This window comes from Pogona vitticeps, chromosome 1 (genome assembly GCF_051106095.1).
Source record: "Pogona vitticeps strain Pit_001003342236 chromosome 1, PviZW2.1, whole genome shotgun sequence".
Taxonomy (NCBI): Eukaryota; Metazoa; Chordata; class Lepidosauria; order Squamata; family Agamidae; genus Pogona; species Pogona vitticeps.
This window is the reverse complement of record NC_135783.1, coordinates 85196002-85223813: the sequence shown is the minus strand read 5'-3', so window position 1 is coordinate 85223813 and position 27812 is coordinate 85196002. Positions and strand designations below refer to the sequence as shown.

At 40.9% G+C, this 27812-nt stretch overlaps 1 protein-coding gene across 1 annotated transcript in view; it reads left to right on the top strand.

The window, feature by feature from the left end:
• LAMA2 (laminin subunit alpha 2) overlaps positions 1-27812 on the top strand; it is a 535204-nt gene that overhangs the window by 309420 nt on the left and 197972 nt on the right. Inside the window, exons 17-19 of the mRNA XM_072996866.2 lie at positions 465-578; positions 10017-10144; positions 23578-23664. Coding sequence (XP_072852967.2) covers positions 465-578; positions 10017-10144; positions 23578-23664 — 329 coding nt within the window. The remainder of the gene's footprint in view (positions 1-464; positions 579-10016; positions 10145-23577; positions 23665-27812) is intronic.

Below are 27812 nucleotides of genomic sequence, written 5' to 3'. Positions count from 1 at the left end.
TTTCCCTTTGTGAAGCACATATATTTCAGTAAACAAAAAATGAGGCGAATCACACAGGGACACAGGAAGCCCAGAAGAATTAACTGATCAAAAAGTTGGCAAAACAAGCCATCTAATGCATCTGAAGGTTGAAAGCTGGTGTGAGAAGACAAAACTCCTGTGACTTAGCCATGCCGTTTGTGCAATTTGCCTCCACCCTTCCAAAACAAAAAACAAAAAACAGAGTGCTTCATCAGAAATATCTGAATGCTTCACAGGAGGTAAAGACAACTTTTTTTGGCTTCTTGTTCTCGCATGTGAGAGTGAGACTAGGACAGATTTTCATCCTTAGATCAGAACAACGTGGGCTGAGGGCAGAATAAACAACAACAACAGAGAAATATTGCCTCATCAAATTGAATGTTGTATCACCGCTACTGTTTTCCTTCAACACTTGTGTGAAAACATGTTTCATTTTTCTGCAGTCTTGTTGGCCAAGGCACAGGAGGGTGAACGGCACCATTGTTGGCGGAATCTGCAGGCCATGCACATGCTTCGGTCACGCGGAGGCCTGCGCTGATCTCACTGGAGAATGCTTGGTAAGTGGTGATTGACAGTGCTGAGATCACGTCAGTATACCCATGCAATTGAATTAACTACCTCAGGGACCCTGGGTACTTAAGGAAAGAAGCTGTGATTTGACAGGAGAGATCTTTATATTGAACTGCTTCTGAAGTTAAAGAATCTCCTGGTAACAGGATAAAGTAGCTTCTGCGAATAAAGGTGAACAGGAAGGCTTCTTTACATTAGTTTGATAGCGACAGGCCTTACAAAAACTGGCAAGGAGAATAGTTGAACAGACCTCTTAATACAGGATATCCTACCTCTTCTCATTTCTGTTGCGGGTTTTACGATATGCCTAGAGTAGCAGAAATTTGGCAGCAAATACTATTACAATGCAGTATGCAGGTTTGACTGTCTAGGAAGACATCAGTAAATCTAATAGAAAGAAAGTGATCGGGAGGGAAAACATGGTTTAGGATGAATGAAAGTTGCTTTTTCCTGATATAATCTGTATATTTGCTATAGTTGCCTACTAACTCAGCAATTAAATGCACTTGCGTTATCCAGAATAATCATGCCCAGTGCACTACTGTTTCCAGTCTGCTCAGTAGCTGTTTTGAATGGGTGAATTACGCTGAATAGACTGTTCTGATTAACTCAAGGGCATTTTAGTTTTATGTTGTCTGACATGGCATGAAGCTTGAAACAACATTTCTCATTTCATTAGTCTTGCAGAAATGCAATTTGAGCCACTGCCAATTTAGCTGGGTATCATACTCTACATTCCCTGGAGAATTCAAACCAACTCTGGATTGTGTGCACTTTTAAATGCCCACTGCCACTGTTCTTTTCTTTCTCCTTCCAAGGAAAAGCTTCAGGGAGAAATCCCAAATGAAAATTTGGGGGTTTTACAATGGGGTCTGGCATTTGAAATTATCACTGGCCTCCCTGTGTTCCTCTCCACAACACAGTTAATGGTTCTGCACTTCTGAACAAGATAATTCAAATTGGTGGATTGGTGAATTTCTCAAACTGCTTTTTTCATGAATGCCTAAAATGAGTGCCTGAAATGATTCTCTTACTAATTCTATACTCAAACTTAAGTAATGCTTAGGGGGAAAAACATATGTCATGATACTGACATTCTGAAATACTTCATTTAAATCTGGTGAGGGGGAAAAATCACTTGGAACATTTGTTTTTCCTCACCAGAGAATCTGTTTCATTGCTTTTTCATTTTAACCTCTTGATGCTAATGTCTCTTGAAAATAGTGAAGGCTTATAGCAAAATTGGCCATTTCTTGAAATACTGTACTTTAAAGAGCAAGTCCACCATTCTTCTGGTGTAGTGGTAGGGTGTGACTGACTAGATATATTTTCTCCCTTGTCAAAATAATCTACCAGTCTTTGAGAAAGGATTGCATTGTTAATAACTGGTGGATTATTTTGACAAGGACGAATGTGTCCGGAAATCTGGAATAAGGGCAAGATTCTTCCACAAGCAAAACGATATCTTGTTTTCAAGCCACAAGTACCTGCAAACCAGGCCCTGTAAAAAGTTAGTATCTGACAAGACAGAAGGGCAAGTCCAAAGTGAAAATCTAGGGAGTAAGAAAAAGAATAGCCAGGAGTACTAGTCAGGGTCAGTTCATAAATCAAGAGTTTACCAGATCAATAATTGTCAAGGAGGAAGCATATATGTATTCAAGAAGCAGTCTAGATCAAGCTGCCAGGGGGGTGGGGGTCTATCAATCAAGAGAACAAGGAATACTGAGAGCCAAGGTGGACAAGGAACAGAAGCTGTTCTTTGCAGTACAGTGCTATTGGGGAGCTGTGTGTAGGCATCCTTTAGAGACTATGGTAATGTGCTCTGTATGGAGGACTAGGAACAGCGTCTAGTGTGGCTGATTGGACAGTGCCAATCCTTTTCACACTGAAGACAAATACAGTCTGTCTCTGTCCAGCTCCCTGATCTTGCTGCTTTCAGGACTGCCTTTTCACCTCAGCCTGCTGGACAAGGGTCTTTTCAAATTGGGAGAGGCCATGATGCACTGCCTGCCTCATGGCTTGGCCACTCAGATGTCAAGGTTTCTCATCTATTGAGGTCCATTCCTAAGGCCTTCAGATCCTGCTTGCAGATGTCCTTGTATCGCAGCTGCGGTCTCCCTCTGCAGCACTTTCTCTGCACGGATTCTCCATACAGGAGATCTTTTGGAATCTGGCCATCAGCCATTCTCATGACATGCCCAAGCCCACGTAGATGTCACTGTTTCAGTAATGTACGCATGCTAAAAATTCCAGCTCATTCTAGGACTACTCTGTTTGGAACTTTGTCCTGCCAGGTGATACCACAAATGCATTGGAGACAATGCGTATGGAATGTGTTCAGCTTCCTCTCCTGCCATGCATGAAGGGTCTAGGACTCACTGCAGTACAGGAGTATGCTCAGGACACAGGCTGTATAGACCTGGATTGGCTGGTATATGCCCCCAGCTTCTTATTAAGCCATACTCTCTTTGTGAATCTAGAGAACATGGTAGCTGCTTTCCCAATACGTTTATTCAGCTCGACATCCAGAGAGAGAGTGTCAGAGATCATTGAGCCAAGGTACACAAAGTCATGAACAACCTCCAATTCTTGCATGGAGATGGTAATAGAGGGAGGTGAGTCCATGCCCTGGCCCATGACTTGTGTTTTCTTCAGGCTGATTGTTAGTCCAAAGTCTTGGCAGGCCTTGCTAAAATGATTCATGTGTTGTTGGAGGTCTTTAGCAGAGTGGGCAACAATGGCTGCATCATTGGTGAAGAGGAAGTCCCGCATGCATTTCAGTTGGACTTTGGTCTTCGCTCTCAATCTAGTGAGATTAAAGAGCTTTCCATCTGATCTAGTCCGGAGATAGACACCTTCTGTTGCTGTTCCAAAGACATGCTTCAGCATGACAGCAAAAAAAGATCCCAAACAGGGTTGGCCTGAGGACACAGCCTTGTTTCACTCTGCTTCAGATGTCAAAGGGATCTGATGTTGAGCCATCAAAAACTACAGTGCCCTTCATATCCTCATGAAAGAACCTGATGATGTTAAGGAGTTGAGGTGGACATCCAATCTTGGGAAATATTTTAAAAAGGCCATCCCTGCTAACAAAATCAAAGGTCTTTGTGAGATCTATGGAGGCCACAAAGAGTAGCTGCCATTGTTCCCTCAATTTCTCCTGCAACTGTCTGAGGAAGAATACCATGTCAGTGGTGGATCTATTAGCTCGAAATCCACACTGTGATTCTGGATAGACTCTGTCTGCAAGCACCTAGAGTCTCTTCAGCACAACATGGGCAAGCAGCTTCCCTACAACGCTGAGAAGAGAGATGCCATGGTAGTTATTGCAGCCACCCCTGTCTCCTTTGTTCTTATACAATGTGATGATGTTTGCGTCCTTCATGTCCTGTGGTACTCCACCTTCCCTCCAGCAAAGAAAAAAGACTTCACAGAGCTCAGTGGTGATGATCTCTTTACAACACTTCAACAGGGATGTTGTCCTTTCCAGGTGCCTTGCCGGAGGCGAGGGAATCCAAGTCCGCTTTTATTTCTGCTAAGGTTGGTTCGCTGTCCAACTCTTCCCTTTACAGGCAGACTCTTGATGTTATTTAATGCCTCTTTGGTTACTACATTCTCTCTAGAATATAGCTCAGAGTAGTGCTCCACCCAGAGGTCCATCGGCTGTGCTCAGTCCTGGATGATCATGCCTGTAGCAGACTTCAATGATATTGTATCACACGAAAAAGGAAGGAAGACCACATATTGACATCAGCAAGATTTGCTATCAAAGAAAAGTGGAGGGATTTGCCCAAGCGCTTGAGGAAACCTTCCAGGCCCAGCTGATGCAAATGCACCTGAACGATTGGAACATTTCAGGAATGCTGTTTATAACACCGCCCTGTCCACATTTGGCAAGAAGACCAAAAAGATGGCAAACTGGTTCAAATCCCATTCAGAGGAGTTGATGTCAGCCATTTCTTCTGTATTGATTTCTTCTGTATTGGACCTAAAGCCTGCTTGATACCATCATACATTCCCTTGATGTTACCTGTGTCCACTGCTGTCTGTATCTGAGAGCAGAGCTGAATCCCATAATTATTGGAACATCTCCTGGCAGCCTGTTGGACTTGGCTATGAGCAGCTCGAAGAGCCTGCAAGTTGTACTCAGTAGGACATGCTTTGTATGCTGCTAGAGTTCTCCTCTTAACCTCGATGGCTGACATCAACTCCTCTGAATGGGATTTGAACCAGTTTGCCATCTTTTTGGTCTTCTTGCCAAATGTGGACAGGGCGGTGTTATAAACAGCATTCTTGAAATGTTCCAATCAGTATCATCAGCAGTTTGGTAACTGCATGTGATCGTAATACTAGGAGGGCTAGAACGTCAAGTGAGGATCAAATCGAGCTAATGCAAATGCTTGGATCTTGGATGTCTCCAGGAAACTCTGTGTTGAGGCTTCATATTAAAGAACATGTTGCTGACACAAAGACCATAAGAACAGCAAAACTCCAGCAAGCGCTGGCCATTTTCATTCATCTTCTCAATGCCGAAACGGCCTAGACAAGTGGGCCAAGAAGTGTTATCAGCACCAACTCTAGCATTAAAGTCTCTGAGAATGAACAATGGCTCTTTCTCAGTGACTTCTTTGAAAGTAGCTGCCAGATCGTCATAGAATTTGTCTTGTGACTTCTGTTGTGGACGACAGTGTTGGTGCATATGCACTAATGAGGGTGACCGGTCCCGCTGATGAGTGGAGCTGCAGAGACAGGATACTTTCACTCCCCACAGTAGGTGGAACAATGGATCTCAGCAGAGTATTTCTGATCGCAAAGCCAACACCATATTCCCTGGTGCAGGGTTATTGACCTCCTTGTCAGCTTTCATCCTAAATAAACCCCATACACCCCATGAGGTTAACAGACTGTGGTGAGGCAGCACCTTACTGGCTGGGGGCTGCCCAGCTTAAGATGACTAGTAGCTACCTAGTGAAGTACAGTGACCTCTTCCACCATTGGAAGTAGCCCCTGGTGTCATGCTCTACACCAGTCGAGCAAAGACTTATAACCGGTAACTGCTACTTCCTATGTTATTTCGACACTGTATGCGAACCTGGAGTGTCCTCTCCAGAGCACAAAGCCTGGGTAAAATAATATGAAGGATAGGCTGTTACCCAGGCAACAAATCCCCCCTCTCCATGTTGCTGAAACAGTCCAGTAGAAAGGCAAGAGTCAATACAACTGGTTCCAGCAATGTCACAGGAGTTGCTAGAATGATATGAACTACCTCCGGGACTCCGGCTCCGGATTTTGCCTCGAGGTTAACTCTTGAAGCCTATTCCATCAGTAGAAATAGCCACAAGGCAGTGGAGGTTTGAAATCGGAGTTTTCCTTCTCCTAGATGGGCTGCCTTCCAAGGCTGAAGAGCCCCACTTACCCAGCCAGCTACTTGGGGAGCTACTCTTATCAGATTTCAGCATGATGACTCGTAGGGATATGACTTTTGGGAAGAACTCATAGCCCTATAATTCTATTATGGAGACAGCCTTCATAGGTACTGGTTTCCCCATGCACTCTTGTAAGATTCTTCATGCCACTTTTCATAGGCATGAAGAAATGGCATGGAAACAGTGTGGAGGTAAGAAGCCTTCTTCTCTACCTCTTATCTTTTGATATTTTCCAGTTCCATCATTCAGCCTGGTGGGCTACTACCAAATATCTTCATAATATTCAACTGCAGATCATGAGGCACTTCAAGTTGTTGCTGCTTCCTACCAATGACATCTGCATATCTTAAATTATTCATGTTTCTCCAACAATTTTCAGTCCTCCATCTGAATCTAATCCAGTTTTCCATATGGTATATTCTACATGCAAACTGAATGGATAGGGAGAAAGAACACATCTTTATTTGACATCTTTGCTTATGGGAAACCATTTAGTTTCTCTGCATTCCGTTCTAATAGTAGCTTCTTGTCCAGGGTACAGGTTATGTATCAGGACAAATGTGGAGGTACACATTATCTTCACAATGGGCAGTGTAAAGACTGCCTGGTAATACTCTGTTTTCCACCACCCAAGGAGCCTGAGTTGTCAAACTGAATGGTTTCAGTTCTGAGTCTTTAAGATAGAGGACCTAAAGCTTCTAACTTTCCAGTCCTTATTGAGTCTATGGACTACCTGGTGTGCAATCTAAGAATAGTGTGTCACATGAGGAAGAAGCTCCTTCATTTGTTCACCAAATTGTTCTTCCAATATACCTTGGAACAACATGGAATCATGAAGGACCTCATGTCAAGAGAAAGGATGAAGAGAAGGGGTGCAGTTTTTGTCAGTGTAGCAGTGTATTGGCTGTAGCCTCCAGTCAGGAAATGGATTTACTAAGGCTCCTCTTCAAATCATTATTGTTTAATAATAAACAAACCTTAAGTCTAATTACAGGCTTTATATAATGCCTATTGTTCCCTCCATAATTCTCTGAAATTTGGGAGATTTCATCCAATCAGAAGGGACTACTGTGTTTGAATTGTCATCCATTTCTGTGAAAACATTTAGAAATTTATAGTAACCTCTTCATTTCACCATTCATGTTAATAGGGAAACATAGAAAGCAATAAATTTCCGAAGTGACATTCAGCTTTGGATGTGAGGAGCCCTGGATCATGCCAGAAGCAATCTGCAGTAAGGCTGCTTTCCAAAGTGGGATCCAATCAAAATTTGTCTTTGAGGCACATCTCTATTCTCTGCTGCCAAGTGATAGATGAGAAGACTCTGGAAGGAATAGGCAGACACCTGTGGAAAAATTCAGTCTTGGCAAAAATTGCTTGTGGCCAATGAGCTGGTGGTTCTGATTTATAGAAATCTAGTATTTGTTATCTGTAGCAATGCTCTTTGGCACGTATACTATGCTAGTGAGTAGGTGGAAAGACAACTTTGAAGACAATAACATTAGTATCTACCTAATCTGTCTGCGTATATCCTCTCTTCCACTGTAGCATCAACCATCAGCAATATCCTTCTGTAACGAGGAAGTACATAGAAACTAAGTTTCAAAGATCTATTTAGGGATTTTGTGCTGGCTGTAAGTGAAGTAGGATTGGTTGGTACCCATGCAGGCTGCTAAATGCTGCAATTCAATTTGGATCATAAGCCTTTTGAAGTGAAAAAGAGAAAGAAAGAGAGAAGTTTGAGTGCTGAAAAAAAAGAGGCATGCTTCACATCAAAGGGATTTTTTTTTCCTATTGAGATGTACTGAGCCTTTTGGCCTTCTCATTACTATTCATGGTGTTTTTTCAGTAATACAACAGACAATTTAGGCAGCTAATTTACTGATATGTTACTTCTTTTGACTCTTCATCAGCTTTGAAATATACTTGAAAAGAAACTGAAATATGTTTCTTTGACTCATAATAAGAGCTTAGATCAACGGCTGAAGTACAGGTCTGATTTTTTAAAAAAAAAATCACTAACACACATCTTGGAATAACCTGCAAAGCCCTTTGATTCTCCAGCACACCTATACTGTAGTGGGTGCTGAATATTACATTCACATTACCATTGTGATATATGTGATAACTGGTTTAGCATTGAGGGATTCATGAAACATAGATCTTCTGAACGGATCTCATAGTCTTAATACTGTCTGCAAGCACACACATGAACTGCTGTTGCTGGGTTTTGTTTACTAAGATCCAGTTGAAATGTAGAGCTCTATAGTTCAGCAGAAATGCCAACAGGGTGCCTCATTCCCCACTCCTTTCTTTATTCACTGGCTTACAAACTCCTTTCCATTTTCTAGGAAAGAAAGTGACAGCATTGGTTTATTATTGCAATGCCATCTGAATAAACATAACCATAGTTACAATTATGGGACTATAAAACCTGCTCCTTTATTTCCACAGAGATTTCTCCTCTGCCTGCTCTCACTTGTGGTTATCTATGAAGAGTGCAGAGTGTCACAAATAACCTTAGTTTTCTTAGGAACGTTCTTAGCAACTGGGAGGGGGGCGGGGACAACCAGTGACACATTAAAGTAGTCACATGGATGATTTGTTGACCACTTGAGGATGAACCTCTGAATGCACACTCCATTGAGTCAGGTGAACGGCTGATAGAGATCCCCACTTAGATCTGCACTTTTGATGAACAGTCACCCTTTGGATTTTCCCTTTATCACCTACAGTGCACAAAAAATATGTACATTCAGTCTACAATACCAGTGTGATATCTTCATGAGAGAGTGGAGACTGCAGATTGCTATGGCATCTTTAGTTTCTACTAAATGTAATGATCAAAATCCAATTGCTAGTCCCAGCCGGAACAGACTCATCAGACTAACTGCTGAATGTAAACCAACACTTAAGTAAATCCTGTTTTCAGTAAATCTATGCTAGTTGGGATTAGCACTTCAGTTTAAGATGGTCATTTACTGAGAGATTGAACACAAGATATTATCTTAGTTTCAGGATTTGCTTTGCAATCAGGTTCTGGTATGGCTACATCTCTTCAGACATTGTGGTAAAGTACAGTTATTACATGTGGGAACTTAGGAGGGATGTGCATGTATAGGAAATGAGATTGGGGAAAGAATGTAAACTCAATTTTCTGTCTGTAATCCCTGATACATCTTTTGATGACTGGCTCCTATAGCTTCTGAACTGGCCATGAAAGTTACTTGGCCTGTGAGATCAATGGTAAGCATGCACATATTCACTTATATATAAAAACATTCTGATCAAAATCCACAATTGTTATAGAAGGAAAAGAGGGAGTTTAGGGTAGGTTACAGTGTAGCGGGAAAGAACCATTCATTTGAGTCTTCCATGATTCCTGCACAGTAACATTACAAAACTAGTATGGAAGGGAGTAACATAGAAGCATTCATAATACCTTGTGAATCACTTTGTGCCAGTCTTTCGCTTATGAGGAGCAGATTGTTTCACTTTCTATGTAAATTTGTTGTTACTGTTGTTGTTTTGCAGAATTACTTCTAACAATTTCAAGGGAGGGCTTCCTCTCCTCCACCACCACCATAGTGTCCTAGAATGCATTTTGGAGGGGTTAAAATGGTGTTTAGGTAGCCAGCACAGTTGCCAGCTGTGGGAAGGAGGCAAAGTAGAAATCAAATAAATAAATTTGCAGTGCAAAAGAAGACAATTATTTGCAGTGACAAGAACAAAGCTATGCTACCACAGTGGGTAAGCCTCACCTTTGAGAAATCATGAGACGATTTCTCTTTTTCTTGGAAAAATAGTTTGAGATTATCCTTTTAGTTTTCCTTTCCACAAACAGTGTGGAGAATTTTGAGAGGCAATGGGTTTACGACTGTAACAAATTTAACAGACAGACAAACTTGGGGGCACTATATCCCCTAGTGGATTTTTAATCAACTATGGCCCTACGATATTCTGAAAAGGTGATTTTTGTGTCTTCCCTTCTCTATGTAGGACTGCAAGCACAACACAGGTGGCCCATATTGTGATAAATGTCTTCCTGGTTTCTATGGAGATGCTACTAAAGGGAAGCCTGATGACTGCCAGCTGTGTGCCTGCCCACTGAGTATGCCTTCAAACAAGTAAGTTGCAAATTCATTCAAGAAAAGATAATGTTGAATTGTTCCTGGATACCTCTCTTCCTCAGTTATTAAAAGCTCACAGAAACATAATAAACCAGGTAGTATTAGCATACAAAAATACAGTGGTGCCTCGCATAGCGAGGTTAATCCGTTCCGGATTAACCTTCGCTATGCTGAAGCATCGTTGAACAGGGCAGGGATTTCCATTGGAACGCTTTAAACATGGTTTAATGCGTTCCAATTGGGCCAAATACTCACCGTTCAGCGATGCTTCAGGATGGCCGGCAGCCATTTTCGCGCCCTCGCCTCGCTTAACGAGGGCGCGAAAACGCTGCGCGCGGCCATTTTGGGCCATTTCCAGGCTTCCGGCGGCCATTTTGGCTGCCGAACAGCTGATCGTCGGGGTTCGTTTTGCGAAGATCGGTAAGCGAAACGGTTACCGGTCTTCACAAAGCGAATTTTCCCCTATTGGAAAAACGTTGAGCGATCGCATTAGCAATCCGAAAAAACGGATCGCTATGCGATTTCGTCGTTATACGGTGCGCTCATTAAGCGAGGCACCACTGTATGTACAAATATATTACTCTGTTGTTGGAGTTCCAAAAATAGGTATCCACACAAAAGTAAAATTCCATTTGCTTCCACAATTATCAGATTCCACTTTTTTCATTGTTACTGAAAAAGCAGACAAATGGTAGGAATAGTTCTGAGGGAAATCTCTGACAATCTGGTCCCTCAGCAAGAACCTGATGCTCATTCAACCAGGGCAGAGCTAGGACTGATGAGAAGAGAGCTAATGTCTTAAGCCTGAAAGGCCAGATTCTCACTTACTGGCTATCCTCTCCTATAGGAGTGTTGACTCAAGAGGAGTCTGTAATCTCAGCTCAGAAGGCTTGAGATGTTTACAGGGTATGAAAAAATGTCAAAACTCAGGAGAGATTCACACCACTTGCTGTTACTATTCCCATTCAGAAATATAGCACAACAACAATTTACACGGCTTTCAAACTAGCAGGCACTATTCCGCAGGAAGCAGAGGTTTCACAGATGGCACATCCAATTTTCTGGTATGAAGACTATTGACTATTAGTGAATGCGATCCCTTCATACAAGTTTTTGTCTTGAATGTGTTGTTTTTTCTTAGCAGGTGCTTCCAGGTAAGAACCAATAGCATACCTGAAGCACCACGGGTGAGAAGAATAGATGAAATTGGTGTGTGGTGTGTTGCCACATTATTGATTATTTCTGATTTAGAGGATCATGAAGGACATGTGTAGCTCTGAGCCAAAGAAAACTGCTCACCCTGCCAGTCCATACTGTTGCATATACAAGGCTGTGTGTTACAATGTCAGGATACAAAGTCGTATTTGAAATATGTGTTGGTAATAGCTATTCAATTGTGGTGCTGAAGGAGGCTCTTGAGAGTCCCCTGGACTGCAAGGAGATCAAACCTATCAATTTTAAAGGAAATCAACCCTGAGTGCTCACTGGAAGGACAGATCCTGAAGCTGAGGCTCCAGTACTTTGGCCATCTCATGAGAAGAGAAGACTCCCTGGAAAAGACCCTGATGTTGGGAAAGTATGAGGGCACGAGGAGAAGGGGACGACAGAGGACGAGATGGTTGGACAGGGTCATCGAAGCAACCAACATGAATTTGACCAAAGTCCGGGAGGCAGTGGAAGACAGGAGGGCCTGGCGTGCTCTGGTCCATGGGGTCATGAAGAGTCGGACACGACTTAATGACTAAACAACAACAAAATAGCTATCTAAAATATCGCATTCTTTATTTCTGGCGGTGCCCCAGTTGGAAACTGTCCTACCTTTGGAACCCTGATTGGCACCAACATTCTGAAGTTAAATCCAGCCCTGGAACTCCCATGATCATGGCCTGGTTTTGGTTGCTGGAATTTGGGTCTGTGTTTTCTTGTTTCTCATTTTTGTTCATTTGTTTTCTGATTATATTTTGAAGCATTGATTTTACATTGTTTCAATTTGATTTCTGATTATTATAATCTGGACTATCTTCAGATACAGGGCAAAATAGAAGTTTGGGTGTTTTTTTTTAAATCAGTCAAAATTATTGAAACAAGCTTACCAGCACAGTGCAAGCAAATAGAGCACGTTTGGCACTTTTAAAGCAGACCATTTGGGGCTTCCGGCGATCCTGTCTTTCAACAACATGCCAAGATAGCACTCAGACATAAGGCCTAGCTTTAGGTTGACAAAGGGGCCGTGAGCATGGCTTGAGAGGTGTTTGGATGCGACATAACTCCCCCCCCCCGGCTTTTTCCCCTTGTTCACGCTCTTTCTGACCCTTCTGCTGTCTGATCACAGCCAGCAGAATATTTATTTTTTGGCAAATCCAGTTGTGCTGCTTCTACCCATTCCAAACCCACCACAGGCGGCATATGTTTGGTTCTGGGCTGCACTGAAAGTGTGCTCTGCTTCACTGCAAGTAAATATTCTACCACTAAGAAGCTACACTTGTACCTGAGGATTTAAAGATGGAAAGTATACAAAGAAAAAGACCTCGCTTGGATTCCTCGTAAGTGGTTCTATTCACAAAGAGGCTGTCCAAGCCAGACAAGTGCTCATCATAGAAGTTTCCACAGACTATGAGGAGGTGCAAATGTATCCTGCAAAGCTGAAACACTGAGGTGCTTCATTCTAGGAGGCCTATTTATCGGGGCATGTGTAAAATAAACCTGCAAAATGAATGTGCCAGAGAGGGAGAAGGAAATGCATGCTCTGCAATAATTCTAAAATGCTATATTTAATATATTTCTTTTTATTATTGTATCAATTTTTATGTATTTATTGCATTTGCATTTCCCACTGGCATCAAGATGGTATACCTGACTGCTCCATTTCACTTAATCACAATTCTGTGAGGTATTCAAAAGGGGAAATATATTCACACTATTCTAATCCAAAGTTTATAGAGTGCCAAGACCACATCAAATCTTAGTTCAAGTTAAAATTTGTTTAAGTAACAGAAACAACAATAAAAAGTCAGAGAAAGCTTCCTGAATATTTTCCTGAATATCATATTTATTTTTAACTTATTTCAAATATTTAATGAGTAAACATTTACCATTTTTATTTTTGAGTAAAATTGCTTTTCTGGGCCTTAATCTTGAGGCAGTGTGATCCAAACTGAAATCTACACCAGCTGTAGTGGGTTTGGAATGTGCAGCAGTTTCTTCAGCCAGAAAATCTCCTTCTGCCAGCTGATCCCGGATCTGGTGACAGAGCTAGATTTCCTGATACAATTGTTATGCTGGCTGAGATCAGGCAGAAGGGGAGAAGCAGGGCAAAAGCTGAATTATGCTTCTCATTCCAAACTTGATAGCCACTATGCTGTCACAAAGGCCAGTGCCAGGGTAAATCTAATAATGTCCAGTATCCAAGGATTACAGGTCGGATTGGCTTCAGCACAGCCTTATCTGGTTTAGTATCAGGTCAGCCAGCCCTCAGTTGTATCTGCCAGTAGGAATTATATGAGAAAGTCTTCAACTGGAATATACTCTTCAGGGAATAGGAACTCTCTTCCTATTCATTGGACATTATTTTTATGGGTTTTTTTTTCTTCCAGGCCTTCATGGTTAAGGACTCTTTAGGCATCAGAGAACTACAGAACTGTGCTGCTCAAAGAGTCCCTCACTTTCAAAATATAAAACATAATAACAAATAATCTCCAGTGAACATGGAAAGAAGTCAGGAAGAAAATACACAGATTGAAGACTTCCTCATGCAGTTAAGCTACAGAAGTACAACTGTAAACAAACAGAAAATGAGGAAATGATGTTTAATTAAAATAGGCAGTAAATTGCCACTGCAAAGCAAGAAAAACAGCTGGGAAAATAACCAGAGCTTACAAGACCCAAGCAGGGCTGTTAATGATAGGACATTCGGGAGGTCACTGATTAATAGGCAGCAACTGGACTGTGTGTAACACCAACACCAGAAGAACATCTCTGTATTATTTATTTGAATGAAACAGTATTATTAATGTTGTAGAGCTATCTATTAAAATAAACACTTTGTCTCTTAAAACTTACTCTATCTAATTAAAAAAAAAAGAAATTAAACTCTTAAAAATGTTAAAACCAATCAACGCTTCCCGCTTTGGACATACCCCGTGTGAGTGCAGCTATTGAGCTGCCAGCCAAAGTGAAAACTGGTCTTTGGCCCCTCTGAGATTGCCCACTTGATTTTAAAGCAGAGCAAATGAAGCATTTCCAAAGTGTCTGTCATAAAAGGTAACAATAAAATAACAACATGAAGTATACAAGCTACAGTAAGTGCATTAACTAATTGAAACACAATATATGGCAAGTGTAATATCAAACCATTGGTAGTAAACCTTAAATCCCATCTCGGCATGGCACCCGCTCCATTCTGGCTACCCTATGTTTTCCAAATTATCTATCTATCTATCTATCTATCTATCTATCTATCTATCTATCTATCTATCTATCTATCTATCTATCTATCTATCTATCTATCTATCTATCTATCTATCTATCTATCTGTCTGTCTGTCTGTCTGTCTGTCTGTCTGTCTGTCTGTCTACCCACCCACCCACCCACCCACCCACCTACCTACCTACCTACCTACCTACCTACCTACCTACCTACCTACCTACCTACCTACCTACCTACCTACCTACCTACCTACCTACCTACCTACTCTGGGCTATATTCTAAAGAGAATGTAGTAACGGAAGAGGCACTAAATAACATTGAGTGCCTGCCTCTCTTGGAAGAGCTGGACAGTGAACCAACTTTAGCAGAAATAAAAGCGGCCTTGGATTCCCTTGCCTCTGGCAAGGCACCTGGAAAGGACAACATCCCCGTTGAAATTCTGAAGTGCTGTAAAGAGATCATCACCACTGAGCTGTATGAACTCTTTTGTCTTTGCTGGAGAGAAGGTGGAGTACCACAGGACATGAAGGACGCAAACATCGTCACATTGTATAAGAACAAAGGCGACAGGGGCGACTGCAATAACTACCGTGGTATCTCTCTTCTCAGCATTGTAGGGAAGCTGCTGGCCCGTGTTGTGCTGAAGAGACTTCAGGTGCTTGCAGACAGAGTGTATCCAGAATCACAGTGTGGTTTTCGAGCTAATAGATCCACCACCGACATGATATTTTCCCTCAGACAGTTGCAGGAGAAATGCAGGGAACAACAACAGCCACTCTTTGTGGCCTTCATAGATCTCGCAAAGGCCTTTGACTTGGTTAGCAGGGATGGACTTTTTAAAATACTTCCCAAGATTGGATGTCCACCTCAACTCCTTAATATCATCAGGTCCTTTCATGAGGAAACGAAGGGCACTGTAGTTTTTGATGGCTCAACATCAGATCCCTTTGACATCCGAAGCGGAGTAAAACAAGGCTGTGTCCTTGCGCCGACCCTGTTTGGGATCTTCTTTGCTGTCATGCTGAAGCAGGCCTTTGGAACTGCAACAGAAGGTGTCTATCTCCGGACTAGATCAGATGGAAAGCTCTTTAATCTCACTAGATTGAGAGCGAAGACCAAAGTCCAACTGAAATGCATGCGGGACTTTCTCTTTGCTGATGATGTAGCCATTGTTGCCCACTCTGCTGAAGACCCCCAACAACTCATAAATCTTTTTAGCAAGGCCTGCCAAGACTTTGGACTAACTATCAGCCTGAAGAAAACACAAGTCATGTGCCAGGGCGTGGACTCACCTCCCTCTATTACTATCTCTATGCAAGAACTGGAGGTTGTTCATGAATTTGCGTACCTTGGCTCAACAATCTCTGACACTCTCTCCCTAGATGTCGAGCTGGATAAACGCATTGGGAAAGCAGCTACCATGTTCTCTAGACTCACAAAGAGAGTATGGCTTAATAAGAAGTTGACGGCATACACCAAAATCCAGGTCTATAGAGCCTGTGTCCTGAGCATACTCCTGTACTGCAGTGAGTCCTGGACCCTTTGTGCATGGCAGGAGAGGAAGCTGAACACCTTCCATATGCGTTGTCTCCAATGCATTTGTGGTATCACCTGGCAGGACAAAGTTCCAAACAGAGTAGTCCTAGAAGGAGCTGGAATTTTCAGCATGTATACAATATTGAAACAGCGCTGTCTACGTTGGCTTGGGCACGTTGTGAGAATGGCTGATGGTCAGATTCCAAAAGATCTCCTGTATGGAGAATTAGTGCAGGGAAGCCGCCCCCGAGGGAGACCACAGCTGTGTTACAAGGACATCTGTGACCTCAACAGATGGGAAACCTTGACGTCTGAGCGTTCAGCCTGGAGGCAGGCGGTGCATCATGGCCTTTCCCAATTTGAAGAGACACTTGTACAGCAGACCGAGGCAAAGAGGCAGTCCCAAAACAAGCAAAACCAGGGAGCTGGACAGGGGACAGATTGGATTTGTCTCCAGTGTGGAAGGGATTGTCACTCTCGAATTGGCCTTCTCAGCCACAGAAGACACTGTTCCAAGACCTCCATACAGAGCACGATACCATAGTCTCTCGAGACTGAAGGATGCCTACAGATCTATCTATCTATCTATCTATCTATCTATCTATCTATCTATCTATCTATCTATCTATCTATCTATCTATCTATCTATCTATCTATCTATCTATCTATCTATCTATCTATCTATCTATCTATCTATCTATCTATCTATCTATCTATCTGTCTGTCTATCTATCTATCTATCTATCTATCTATCTATCTATCTATCTATCTATCTATCTATCTGTCGGTCGGTCGGTCGGTCGGTCGGTCGGTCGGTCGGTCGGTCGGTCTGAAAAAACATTTAAAACTAAAAATAGTAAATATACAAATACTAAAAAAGATCAACTAAATACCACTCTGAGAAATGGTAAACAAAAACAATACTACAAATATATTCAAAGCAATAAGGTATAACAATCCATTAAAAAAATGGATGCAAACAGCTAGTCACTGAGAACTGGTCTGAAGAGAAAGATATTTGCCTGCCTGTGGAAGGACAGCAAAGATGGGGAAGTATGGAAGTGGAGACAGAGAAAGCCCTCTCCCATGTCCCCACTAAATAAACCTGTGAAGGTGGTTGGGCCAAGAGAAAGGCGTCTCCTAATTATCTTAACACCTGAGCAGGCTCATAAAGGGAGATACAATCATTGAGATAGCTTGGACCCAAGCCATTTAAGGCTTTATACTGTAGGTCATTCAGTACTTAGAATTGTGCCCAGAAATGGACTTGCAACCAGCTGAGCTGTTGTAACAGGGGGGTTATGTGATTCCTGTAACCAGCCCAAGTCAGCAGTCTGGCTGCCACATTTTGGACCCATTGCACTTTCCTAACACTTTCTTCTCTTGAAGAAGTTCAAAATAAAATGTTCATAAAAATTTCTAGAAGTTTAGGGAGATCAAGAAGAAGAAAAAATTCTTAAGACCTACTTTAAAATTTAACAGCAAAGGTGAATTTAGAAGTAACACAGTTTTTCTTTTAAGAAGATAAATGTATTCAAAAATTCTTCAGAAAGAAGATCTAATTAGGAGCTCTCAGAGAGTAAAAATGCCTTTTTCGGCAACTTGAGATAAGGCCACTAACAACCAGCTAAAACCATCAGAATGGAGCAAAGAGATATGTAACACCTAGCAATTCAATTCTAGTAACTATACTTTTTTCTCAAGCAAAGATCATAGAATCATTGTAGGATTGGAAGGGACCTTGGATGCCTTCTAGTCCAACCCCCTGCCCTAGGCAGGAGACATCATACCATCCCAGACAGATAGCTGTCCAATCTTTTCTTGAAAAGCTCCAGTGATGGGGCATCCACAACATCAGGAGGCAAACGGTTCCACTGCTTAATGGTTCTCACCATCAGAAAATTTGTCCTTATTTCCAGGTTGGATCTCCCTTGGATGAGTTTTCACCCATTGGTTCTTGTCCTACCCTCAGATGCAATGGAGAATAAATTGATGCCCTCTTCCCTGGGGCAACCCTTCAGATATTGGAAGACTTCTATCATGTCTCCCCTCAGTCTCCTCTTCGTTAAGCTAAACATACCTAGTTCTTTTAGTCATTCTTCATAGGATTTAGCCTCCAGTCCTCATCTTTGTTGCTCTTCTCTGCACCTCTTTCAGGGCCTCAGCATTTTTTTTGTATCGTGGTGACCAGAACTGGACACAACACTCCAAGTGCGGCCTCACCGGTGCAGTATAGATTACTATCACTACCCGTGATCTTGATGCTATCCTCCTGTTGATGCTTGCCTAAGACTGTGTTGACTTTTTTAGCTGCTGCAGCATACTGCTGACTCATCCTTAGACAGTGGTCCACCAGGATACCTAAATCCTTCTCACAGGTACTACTGTCGAGCCAGGTACCACCTGTATCCTGTGCCTGTGCATTTGGTTTCTCCTGCCTAAGTGCAGGACCTTACTTTTCCCACCACTGAACCGCATCTCATTGGACAGGGCCCAACATTCAAGTCTGTATAGATCCTTCTGAATGTTGAGTCTATCTTCCAAAGTATTAGCAATTCATCCCAGCTTTGTGTCATCAGCAAATTTGATGAGTGCTCCTTCAATCCCCTCATCCAGGTCATTTATGAAAATGTTGAAGAGCACTGGGCCAACGACAGAAATACAAAATATGAAAACTCTTGCTTCTGGAACCAACCTTAGCCTTTTGTGTGTGTTGTATGGGTACGTGTGCTTCCAGTCAAAACTGATTCTATATTAATTATTAACTGGACCACACTTCTGAACATACCTTTAGTCTCTCTTTTTCAACTGAGGTGCATCGTTCAAACTTACTTATTTAAATTAAGGAATTATAAATGTTAACAATAGCCTATAGTTTATCTTCAGTGCCAAGTGAGAAGTGTACCAGCCACCATAAATCATCTTTAACTGAAAAGGTATTCACAAAAAGTCTTTGGTTTGGAATCAAAGATTATCAGGAATATAACAGTAAGACCAATTTATTTAGTAGGAATTCAGATATAGTTAAAATAAATTCAGGGGTGGGATCTGTATTTGGACCTTGAATATATGTTAGCATATGAAGGACATACTTTTAGGTATCAATATAATAAGACATTGATTATTTGAAGACAATAAAGGAAAATATAAGACATAAAGCTATATGTGTGTTATGTGCCAGCAAACTTCACCCAACTTATGACAACACTAGGAGGGTTTCCAAGGTATGTGCAGTGTGTGGTTAGGATTCTGCCCTATGTCTTCAGAGCTCAGGGGAAAACAGAACAATAAAAATATGAAACAACTCAATACTTTATAAACTTTTAAAACTACATGCATTGAAACCAACAACTGTTAAAAAAAAGCCTCCACAACCTATTAAAGCCATGATCCTTAACCCTTGAAAGCTTTGGTGAATAACATGTTTAACCTGGTGCCAAAATGAAGTTAGTGTCAGCATCAGTCAAGCCTCTAAGGACAGAACATTCCATAATTGAGATGCTTCCTCCAAGAAAGCTCTCCCTGTATCTCCACGTTTAAGAAGTTGCTTTACCAGTGCCACCCCCATGAGTTTCCAAGGCCAAGTCGGAATTTGAACCCAAGTCTCCTGAGTCTTAGGTAGTCACTCTATCCACGATGGCACTCATAAGGCTACATACACATGAGAACAAAATATTTAAATATCATTGATTATCTCTACTCTTTTATTTTATAGCCAAGCAATTCAAAGATAAATATTCATTTTTTGTGTTTTTTATTGGAAAGTATTTCAAGTGTTGTGTAATTTCCAAAGTCTTCACTCATTCCAGAAAAGGAGCACAGTGCTCTTACAGTGACCCTCACCATCTCTCTCTTCTTACTGTGTGTTTTTACGCACAGTAGAATGGCCACAATAATCTTATAAGCCAAAGAAATCCATCACAATTCTTTGTAAAGCAGGATTTCAGCTTATAGGAACTCTAGACTTTTGTCCAGTCTTTTATTACTTGACAGCATTCAGAAGGGGAGCAAAGAGCATAGTTTTATGATGTGCACTAAAGAAATGTGCAAAAACAGACTAATTCTAGAGGTCTTTGTGTGATTCTGCAACAACTATGGGCCAAGCAAATTGCTCCTGCTTGCTCCTGGAATGGAGCAACTTCCCCACAGATTCATCATGTTCGTACTGTTTTGCTGTAAATGGCCATAAAGTAAAGGTGACTCTTCCTCTTGACATTTACTCCAGTCGTGTCCGACTCTAGGGTATGGTGCTCATCCCTGTTTCCAAGCCATAGAGCCAGCCTTTGTCTGAAGACAGTTTCCGTGGTCATGTGGCCAGCGCGACTAGTCATTACCTTCCCACCATGGTGGTACCTATTTATCTACTCACATTTACATGTATGTGAACTGCTAGCTTGGCAGGAGCTGGGACAAGTGACGGGAGCTCACTCCATAGTGTGGATTTGATCTTATGACTGCTGGTCTTCTGACCTTGCAGCCAGAGGCTTCTGCGGTTTAATCCGCAGTGCCACCACAATAAAGCGCCATAACTCTTTATCATTTCATAGTTTCTTATTGTTTTGCAGGTCCAGAATAATTCAATAGCTTTTCATGGTTCCATAAACCTGCATAGTTCTTTGATTCTTTTTAAAAAGAGACTCCAAAATAGCAACTGTGCAGTAAGGTTGGGGTTAGGGACAATTACTGGCCGATGTACCTAGTGAATGTTGTGGCTCTGTGAGAGCCCTAGAACCAGCATCTTGTACACCACAGTTCAGCAAATCTAGCCGTTACAAGTCTTCATATCATCCAATTGTTTCACACTATACCTGTCACACAATACTGTGGCCTCTGAACAAAATGATAATTGTATTCTACATACATTTCTATTTTAAATTTTGCATGTACTGTAATATATTCACTATGCTTCTAAGCTTGTCTGCATGTTTGTAAGTTTTGCAAAGGCCATTGGCCTGAGCAATACATACTTGATTGACTGACTCATAGTATTCCAATCCTTATAGGCTTTCCAGAGTTAAGTGGATGGCTGCTGAAGGAAACAGGATTGTGGGTTAGATGGATATTTGGCCTGAGCCATCTGGGCCATTGCATAGAGTAGAGTTGCAATCCTGAACCCACATATGTAAGAATGAGTGCCCACTGAACTTAATGACTTTTATTTCTGAGGATACACACATAGGATTATGCTGGTAGTCAGTGGATGTAGTATAAAGCAATTCAGCTAAAAGTGAGCATCCCTTACAGAATGCAGGCTGCAGAAATAGGAAGTAAGAAATGTGATGTTTGTGCTGTTCATTTGTATTTATTAGTCACCAACTCATTGGATACATTAAGAATCTAAAATGTCTCTTGTAGAGGTTTATCACTAGCAGAAGAAAGTTGTCATTACTCCTTTAAATTTATTCCACTGTTGCACCCACGTTAAACCAAGCTTTGTCCTAAGGCTGCAGGTCTACTGCTGGGTTGTTTGGCAAATTGAATGTCTCTGTAGTGTAAACAAATCTCTAAGTGAAATAAAAGGAAGAATAATTGAAGGCTGATCCTTTTAAAATGCTAGAGTGACAGATATCCTGTTGTTTCAAACTCCTTGTATCTTTCAGTGTACCAGCAGATTACCTCATTACAGTATGTCAATCAGATACCAGAAGGGGAAAAAATAGAGAAAAGAAAATGCTAGACGCCAGAGGTACACAGCTAGGGCAAAATGCTATCAGAGAGGATTGTAAGCATGCTCCCATATTTGTTTTTTGTTTTTTTTTAAGGGAAGGATGAAATAAATCCCTTTCTCTGACATAATAAACCACATTAAAACTCATGGGTAGGTGGAATGGAGGAGGGATGATCAGTTGCCCTTGAAGTGACAATTTCATTCATTAACACTGCATTCCTGTGCCGACTTGCTGGAGGCAAGCTCCATTGAACTCAACAGGACTTGAGTTCATAAAGCTCCTTTCATGAGTTTATACTTCATACTGGCCCTTTTCTTCCCCCAAACTACCACTCTCTAGCTCAGATGGGAAATAGATTACTGCAATGTACTGTACTCTGCACGAGGTTACCTTAGAAGAAGAACTGGGTGCTCCACTGGGTGAAGTGTGTGACAGCAAGATTGCTAACTGATACACAATACCAAGATCATACTATATGATCATGCTTAAACATCTGCACTATTTTCCAATTGCACCCCACAGACAATTCAGATTTGGTTTTAAGGCCCTTAAAGGCTTGGGACCTGGCTAGATAAAGGACAGTGCATCTCATTTTGAACTTACCTGGATGTTAAGATCCTCAGGAGGGGCCCACCGGACAGGCATGCAGGAAGAGAATTTATCTTATGTTGCTCTCAGAGTGTAGAACACATTCCCCTCAGAACTGTGGTCAGCTTCCACTTTTTCCGTTTTTAGAAAGGATGTGAAGATTCATCATTCCAAACTGGCTTACTGTTTGAGATTACTTGATATTATGTTTTACTAGTTGCTTTCAGGCTAAGCTGATTTTAACAGTTTTATAACAGAATCTGTTTCCTATCTGCTGTTTTTATTATGATTGTAAGCCACAGAGAACACTACTTTATAGTGAAAAGGGCAGGCGGGAGGAGGAAATGTAAAAAAAAAAAATGGCCGCAAATATTATTCCTGACAATATGTAATTATAGGTAATGTTCCATTAAGAAGACATCTGACAGTGGAATGGAGGTGGGGAGATATATTTTATTTGATTCACCTTTCCTCTTACAATTGCCCACAACATTTGCTCCAGAGAGTTAGGGACCATTTGAAGGAATATAGAAAGTTATGTGAGGGAGGGAAGATGAATCATCTAAAGTCAATCCCCTTCGTGTTCCACTGATGGATGCCTTCTTGTCAGCAGAAGGGCAATGGTCAGATACAACCTTATGATTCTTAGGGCATAAGTCCTCCCTATTTAATAATCAACATGTATTTTTACATGAGGCATTGGTAGATCCTGGAAATAACATTATTGTGTTTTTTTAACCTTTCCTCTTTAATGCAGAAGTTATATTACTTTACCATCCAATTGACCAGGTTTACTAAGCTTTCCCATCAACTGCCTTTCAGTCACAATGTGATTTAACTAGAGAATAGTGTCTGGGATACTTTGTGTGTAACCAGGCCCTCAAGAGACGTAGACAGACAGCTGTACATTCCTGCTTTTTAAATGGTGCGGCGACTCATTGATAGACTAAAGTCCCATAATAACATGTCAATTGGAAGCTGCCACCCATTTGAGCGATATCCAGTGTCGGCAGAAATAGCAGAGTCATTCCAAACTTTTCTGTCTGGAGCCAAACCAAAGCACCCCCCTCCAGGCATGTGTGTGACCAGACAAACTTTACCCATGCACTGTTTTGAAAGCAGCATGCTCTTCTGAAGTACAGCAGTTATGATTCTAATGAATTTCTTTCTTTCTTTTCTTTGTGTCCCTCTTCTTGCCCTACATCAACAAAGTTTTAGCCCAACTTGTCATTTGGACCAGAGTCGTGGATTAATATGTGATGAATGTCCCCCTGGGTACGTTGGCTTACGCTGCGAGAGGTAAGCAAGCATCATGCAGGATTTTCTTTTCTTTATTTAACACTTCTTTATTAAATGTTGCTCTTTTTTAGGGCCTTGTTCCCTTTGTGTGTTGAAGCAGTGATATTAGATGTAAATGCTCATATTGCTACTGTCCATACTAGTCAAAATAGTGGCATAATAGTGTCATGCAGGTTCCTACTTTAATGAAAAATTCAATGCTTGTTCCACATTTGCTTAGCTGCTTAGGAGCCAACAAAATTGTTTTTATTTAATTTTGCAGATAAACATTGCACTGTAACATCAAGGAAAATATTGTTATGAAAACAACAGTCATGTTAGAATTTTTTGAAGTGGGGCTGGGTTTTGTGCACCTGTTCATTGTCATTATTATTATTGTGTCTTTCAAATTTGGCTTGAACACTGAGGGTGTGTTTAATCAATTATTTAGTGAATTGCCATTTCATCTCCTTACACTGAGCCAAACACTACGATCATAGAAGCAAGATGTATTTGTCTTCATTATTTGAAAACTCACACTTTCAAACTTGGCTGCATCTAATTCTCTTCTGAACTTGCTTATTTGGCATGGACAATGACTGGGCTTCCAATAAACATCCAATAAACATTTAAGAGGAATGTTTTGTTATTGTTTTTAAAGGAAGCTTGATAAAGGCATGCAACTTTCTAAGTGATTGAACAAAAACAAATGTAGATATTTGGCAGTATGGGATCAATTTTTCTATAGGGAAATATCTTATATCGTAAAAGTGTATGGTGTATTTTTTAACTTTCCAATTATTGTACGCTGGAAAATAGGTTTGATGTGAACACAGTTAATGTCCTTCTTAAATTCTATTCATATCATGAATAGCTATAAGAAAACATGGTAGTGTATTTGCCCCACCCTCAAAAAAGTGTTTTCTACCATCTTGTTTTCTTCCTGTGCTTTCTAGCATGGCATAATCCTCTACTGGTGATCTTTGCTGGCCCTTTGCTTCCCCAAAACTACTTTTTCTGGAGTCACGACTCGTAGTGACTGTTGTGTAGTCACAGGAAATAAACAACAAAACAGATTATTCACCAGAGTTTTTCAGATTCTTTTCATAGATTGATTTATGTAAAATAGGCAATCACTGCTGATAGCAAAGACACTACACAGAATCATCTTTAAAACAGAAAGCATTTTTAACTTTACATGATGTTTGATATTTCAAAGTGGCATTTTAAAGAAAGGGAGAGATGGTGGTGGTGGTGATTTAATGACACTAAGGTGGTTTTACAGATCACCAGCAAAGGGGAAGTGCTTTACTGAAGGGGAAAAAAACAGTAAAAGAGGATGGAAGTTGGCATCGCATTTGTATGGAAACACATTCAGAAATAATTATTGTAATTCTGAAAAATATACAGCATATCTCATGATAACGAAATGAGCAAATTATCTGAGTGCTGCTTCACTCTGGTTTTCCAGTTACTATGTTTAGATTGGGACTTTTAAGACCTCTGTTGCTCTGTTGTTGCTGCTCTTTATCTTTAAACTGCATTTGGACTGAACTAGTATTCAAAGAGAAGACTCCATCTGGTCTAATATCTGATTAAAGAGCTGTCCTCTATAACCGTGGCTGAAATCCTAATCAGTAGCTATGCTAGCGTAATTTAACATTATGCAAGCAGTAGCTGAATATCACCAAGATGAATGTCCTACCTCTCATATCCTGATGTCAAAACTTCCTTTGTCTTTTCATTTGATTGTTTAGGGCTCTATAAATCACCAAAGGAATAAAGTATTTTCTTTAATAGTCTTTCCTTTGTTCCTAGTTCCACTCTTTCTGTCCCTCCAACCTTTGATTGCCCCATGTAATTGTACAGTATTTGCCACTTCGTTATAACACTTTCCACATAGCCTGCCCTCAGGTGTATTGTGCTCCACACCACTCCGATTGAATTAATTTATCAGAATTTTATTAAAATAACAGTTTCCACTAATGCCTTACATTGATTCAACATTGCTTCACTCTCTCTGTCGCCTCTCTCCTTCTCAAACTCCCAGCTCCTTTGTTTAATCTGCCTTCTCCACAATCTGTCTACTGTCCCAACTGCTCCAAAAGCCTAACTAAAGGCATGAGTAGACTGAGGAATTTGGAACAATTAAGGTTGTGTTTAAAAGGCTCTTACCTTCAGCGTGATCTATTTTATCTCACATTTGAGCAAGCCTTCCATTCACCCAGGACATGTTTCTTCTCCCATGAGAAGGATCCAGATAGCACTTCAGAGGGTTCCAATTTTTCCACATTTCAATTATTAAAACCCCTTCCCCTGCCATTTTCCCCAACTTTTGTCACAACTATCATTTTCTTTTTTAATTTTTAATTTAGTAAGTGGTATACCACTACAGCAATACACCAGCTTATAATGGATATTCTCTTATATCTGAAATAGCCCTGCATCACTTAGGAGGTTTTTCAAAAAGATTCTTAGCTCTCTGAGTTTATCAATCACTCTGTCAAAGAACTTGAATCCCACCATGACAGAAACAAAAAGCCCACTTCTTACAGAGAAAGCTATTTTCTTGCTCATATTCATCCTGAGATTGTTCATATCATTTATGGCAATTTGGTGGGCAGGGGGAATGAGAAATTACAATATGCTGAGTGTCTGAAGTTCTTACTAGCATGTTGAAAGATCACAGATGGGTAATTTGTGTCAGGTAACATTGATAAGAGATGGTACATCACACAGGAGGACAAAGAGACTGATCAAGAGTGAATTCTTATTGTTGTGAAAATCTAGTGTCCTGACTAGCCTGCTTCTGTGGCTCTTAAAAGCCTGGCTCTAAACACCAGTTGGTAGAGAATTAAGGTTGCCACCTTTTTTCCCCCCCCCGAGAACCAGGAATCTAGGGTGTAAACGGCTTGGGCCCTGGATACCTGAAGGACCACCTCCTTCCATATGCACCTATCCAGCAGTTAAGATCTAGCCAGGGGGCCCTTTTAAAGGAGCCCTCCGTCAAGGAGGTAAGAGGGATGGCTTGTAGGCAAAGGGCCTTTTCGGCAGCTGCCCCCAGGCTATGGAATACCATTCCAATTGAGATTTGTCTGGCGCCAACGCTGATGACATTTTGGCGCCAGGTCAAAACCTTCCTGTTCCAGAAGGCTTTTAATTGAAATAATATCGACTTTGGGTCCTGATGGCAATATTTAGAGTATATATTTTAATTGTATTTTAATTGTTTTATCTTTTTATTGTATTTTAATTGTTGTAAGCCACCCAGAGACTTTTGGGTAGAGTGGCTGGCTGGCTGGCTGGCTGGCTGGCTGGCTGGCTGGCTGGCTGGCTGGCTGGCTGGCTGGATGGATGGATGGATGGATGGATGGATGGATGGATGGATGGATGGATGGATGGATGAAGAAAAATGGAGCTATTTTTGTATCACCATAGTGGAAGATTGTGCCCCAGAGTTTCTACTTCATAAACTCTATGTTTTGAACTATCAAACCAGGATGTGTAGTGAGCTTAATAGGGTTTTCAAAGTAAGTGATATATTTTGGGAATAGACATGGGGATGAATTTAAAAACGAATTGGGATGTTCGTTAAATATCCCTGATTCATCAAATATTTGTTGCTTTGTATTCTTGGGGTCCAGAGACCCTTTTCTCTTCGTCCCTTCGTGCCCTATCTGCTTATGCCCCCGCGGATCAGCTGTTCCTCTGGGGCATAAGCAGAGAGGGGTTTTCCCTTTGGGCGGCTTGGTTCCCCTTTCTCTTTATTTATTCATTTATTCATTTATTCATTTATTCATTCATTCATTCATTCATTCAGTCAGTCAGTCAGTCATTTATTTATTTATTTATTTATTTATTTATTTATTTATTTATTTATTTATTTATTTATTTATTTATTTATTTATTTATTTATTTATTTATTTATTTATTTATTTATTTATTTATTTATTTATTTATTTAATATCCCGCCTATCTGGTTTTGCGACCACTCTAGGCAGCTTCCAAATACATACATAAAAACAACAAATACTGTAAATATAACACAAAAATTATTACATTAAATGACAAATTCTACAAGAAAGAAATAAAGAATAAAAAATAAATAAATAAAAATAAATAAAGAAAGAAAAACAATCAAATATTGACTGGAGGGAAGGCTTGCATGA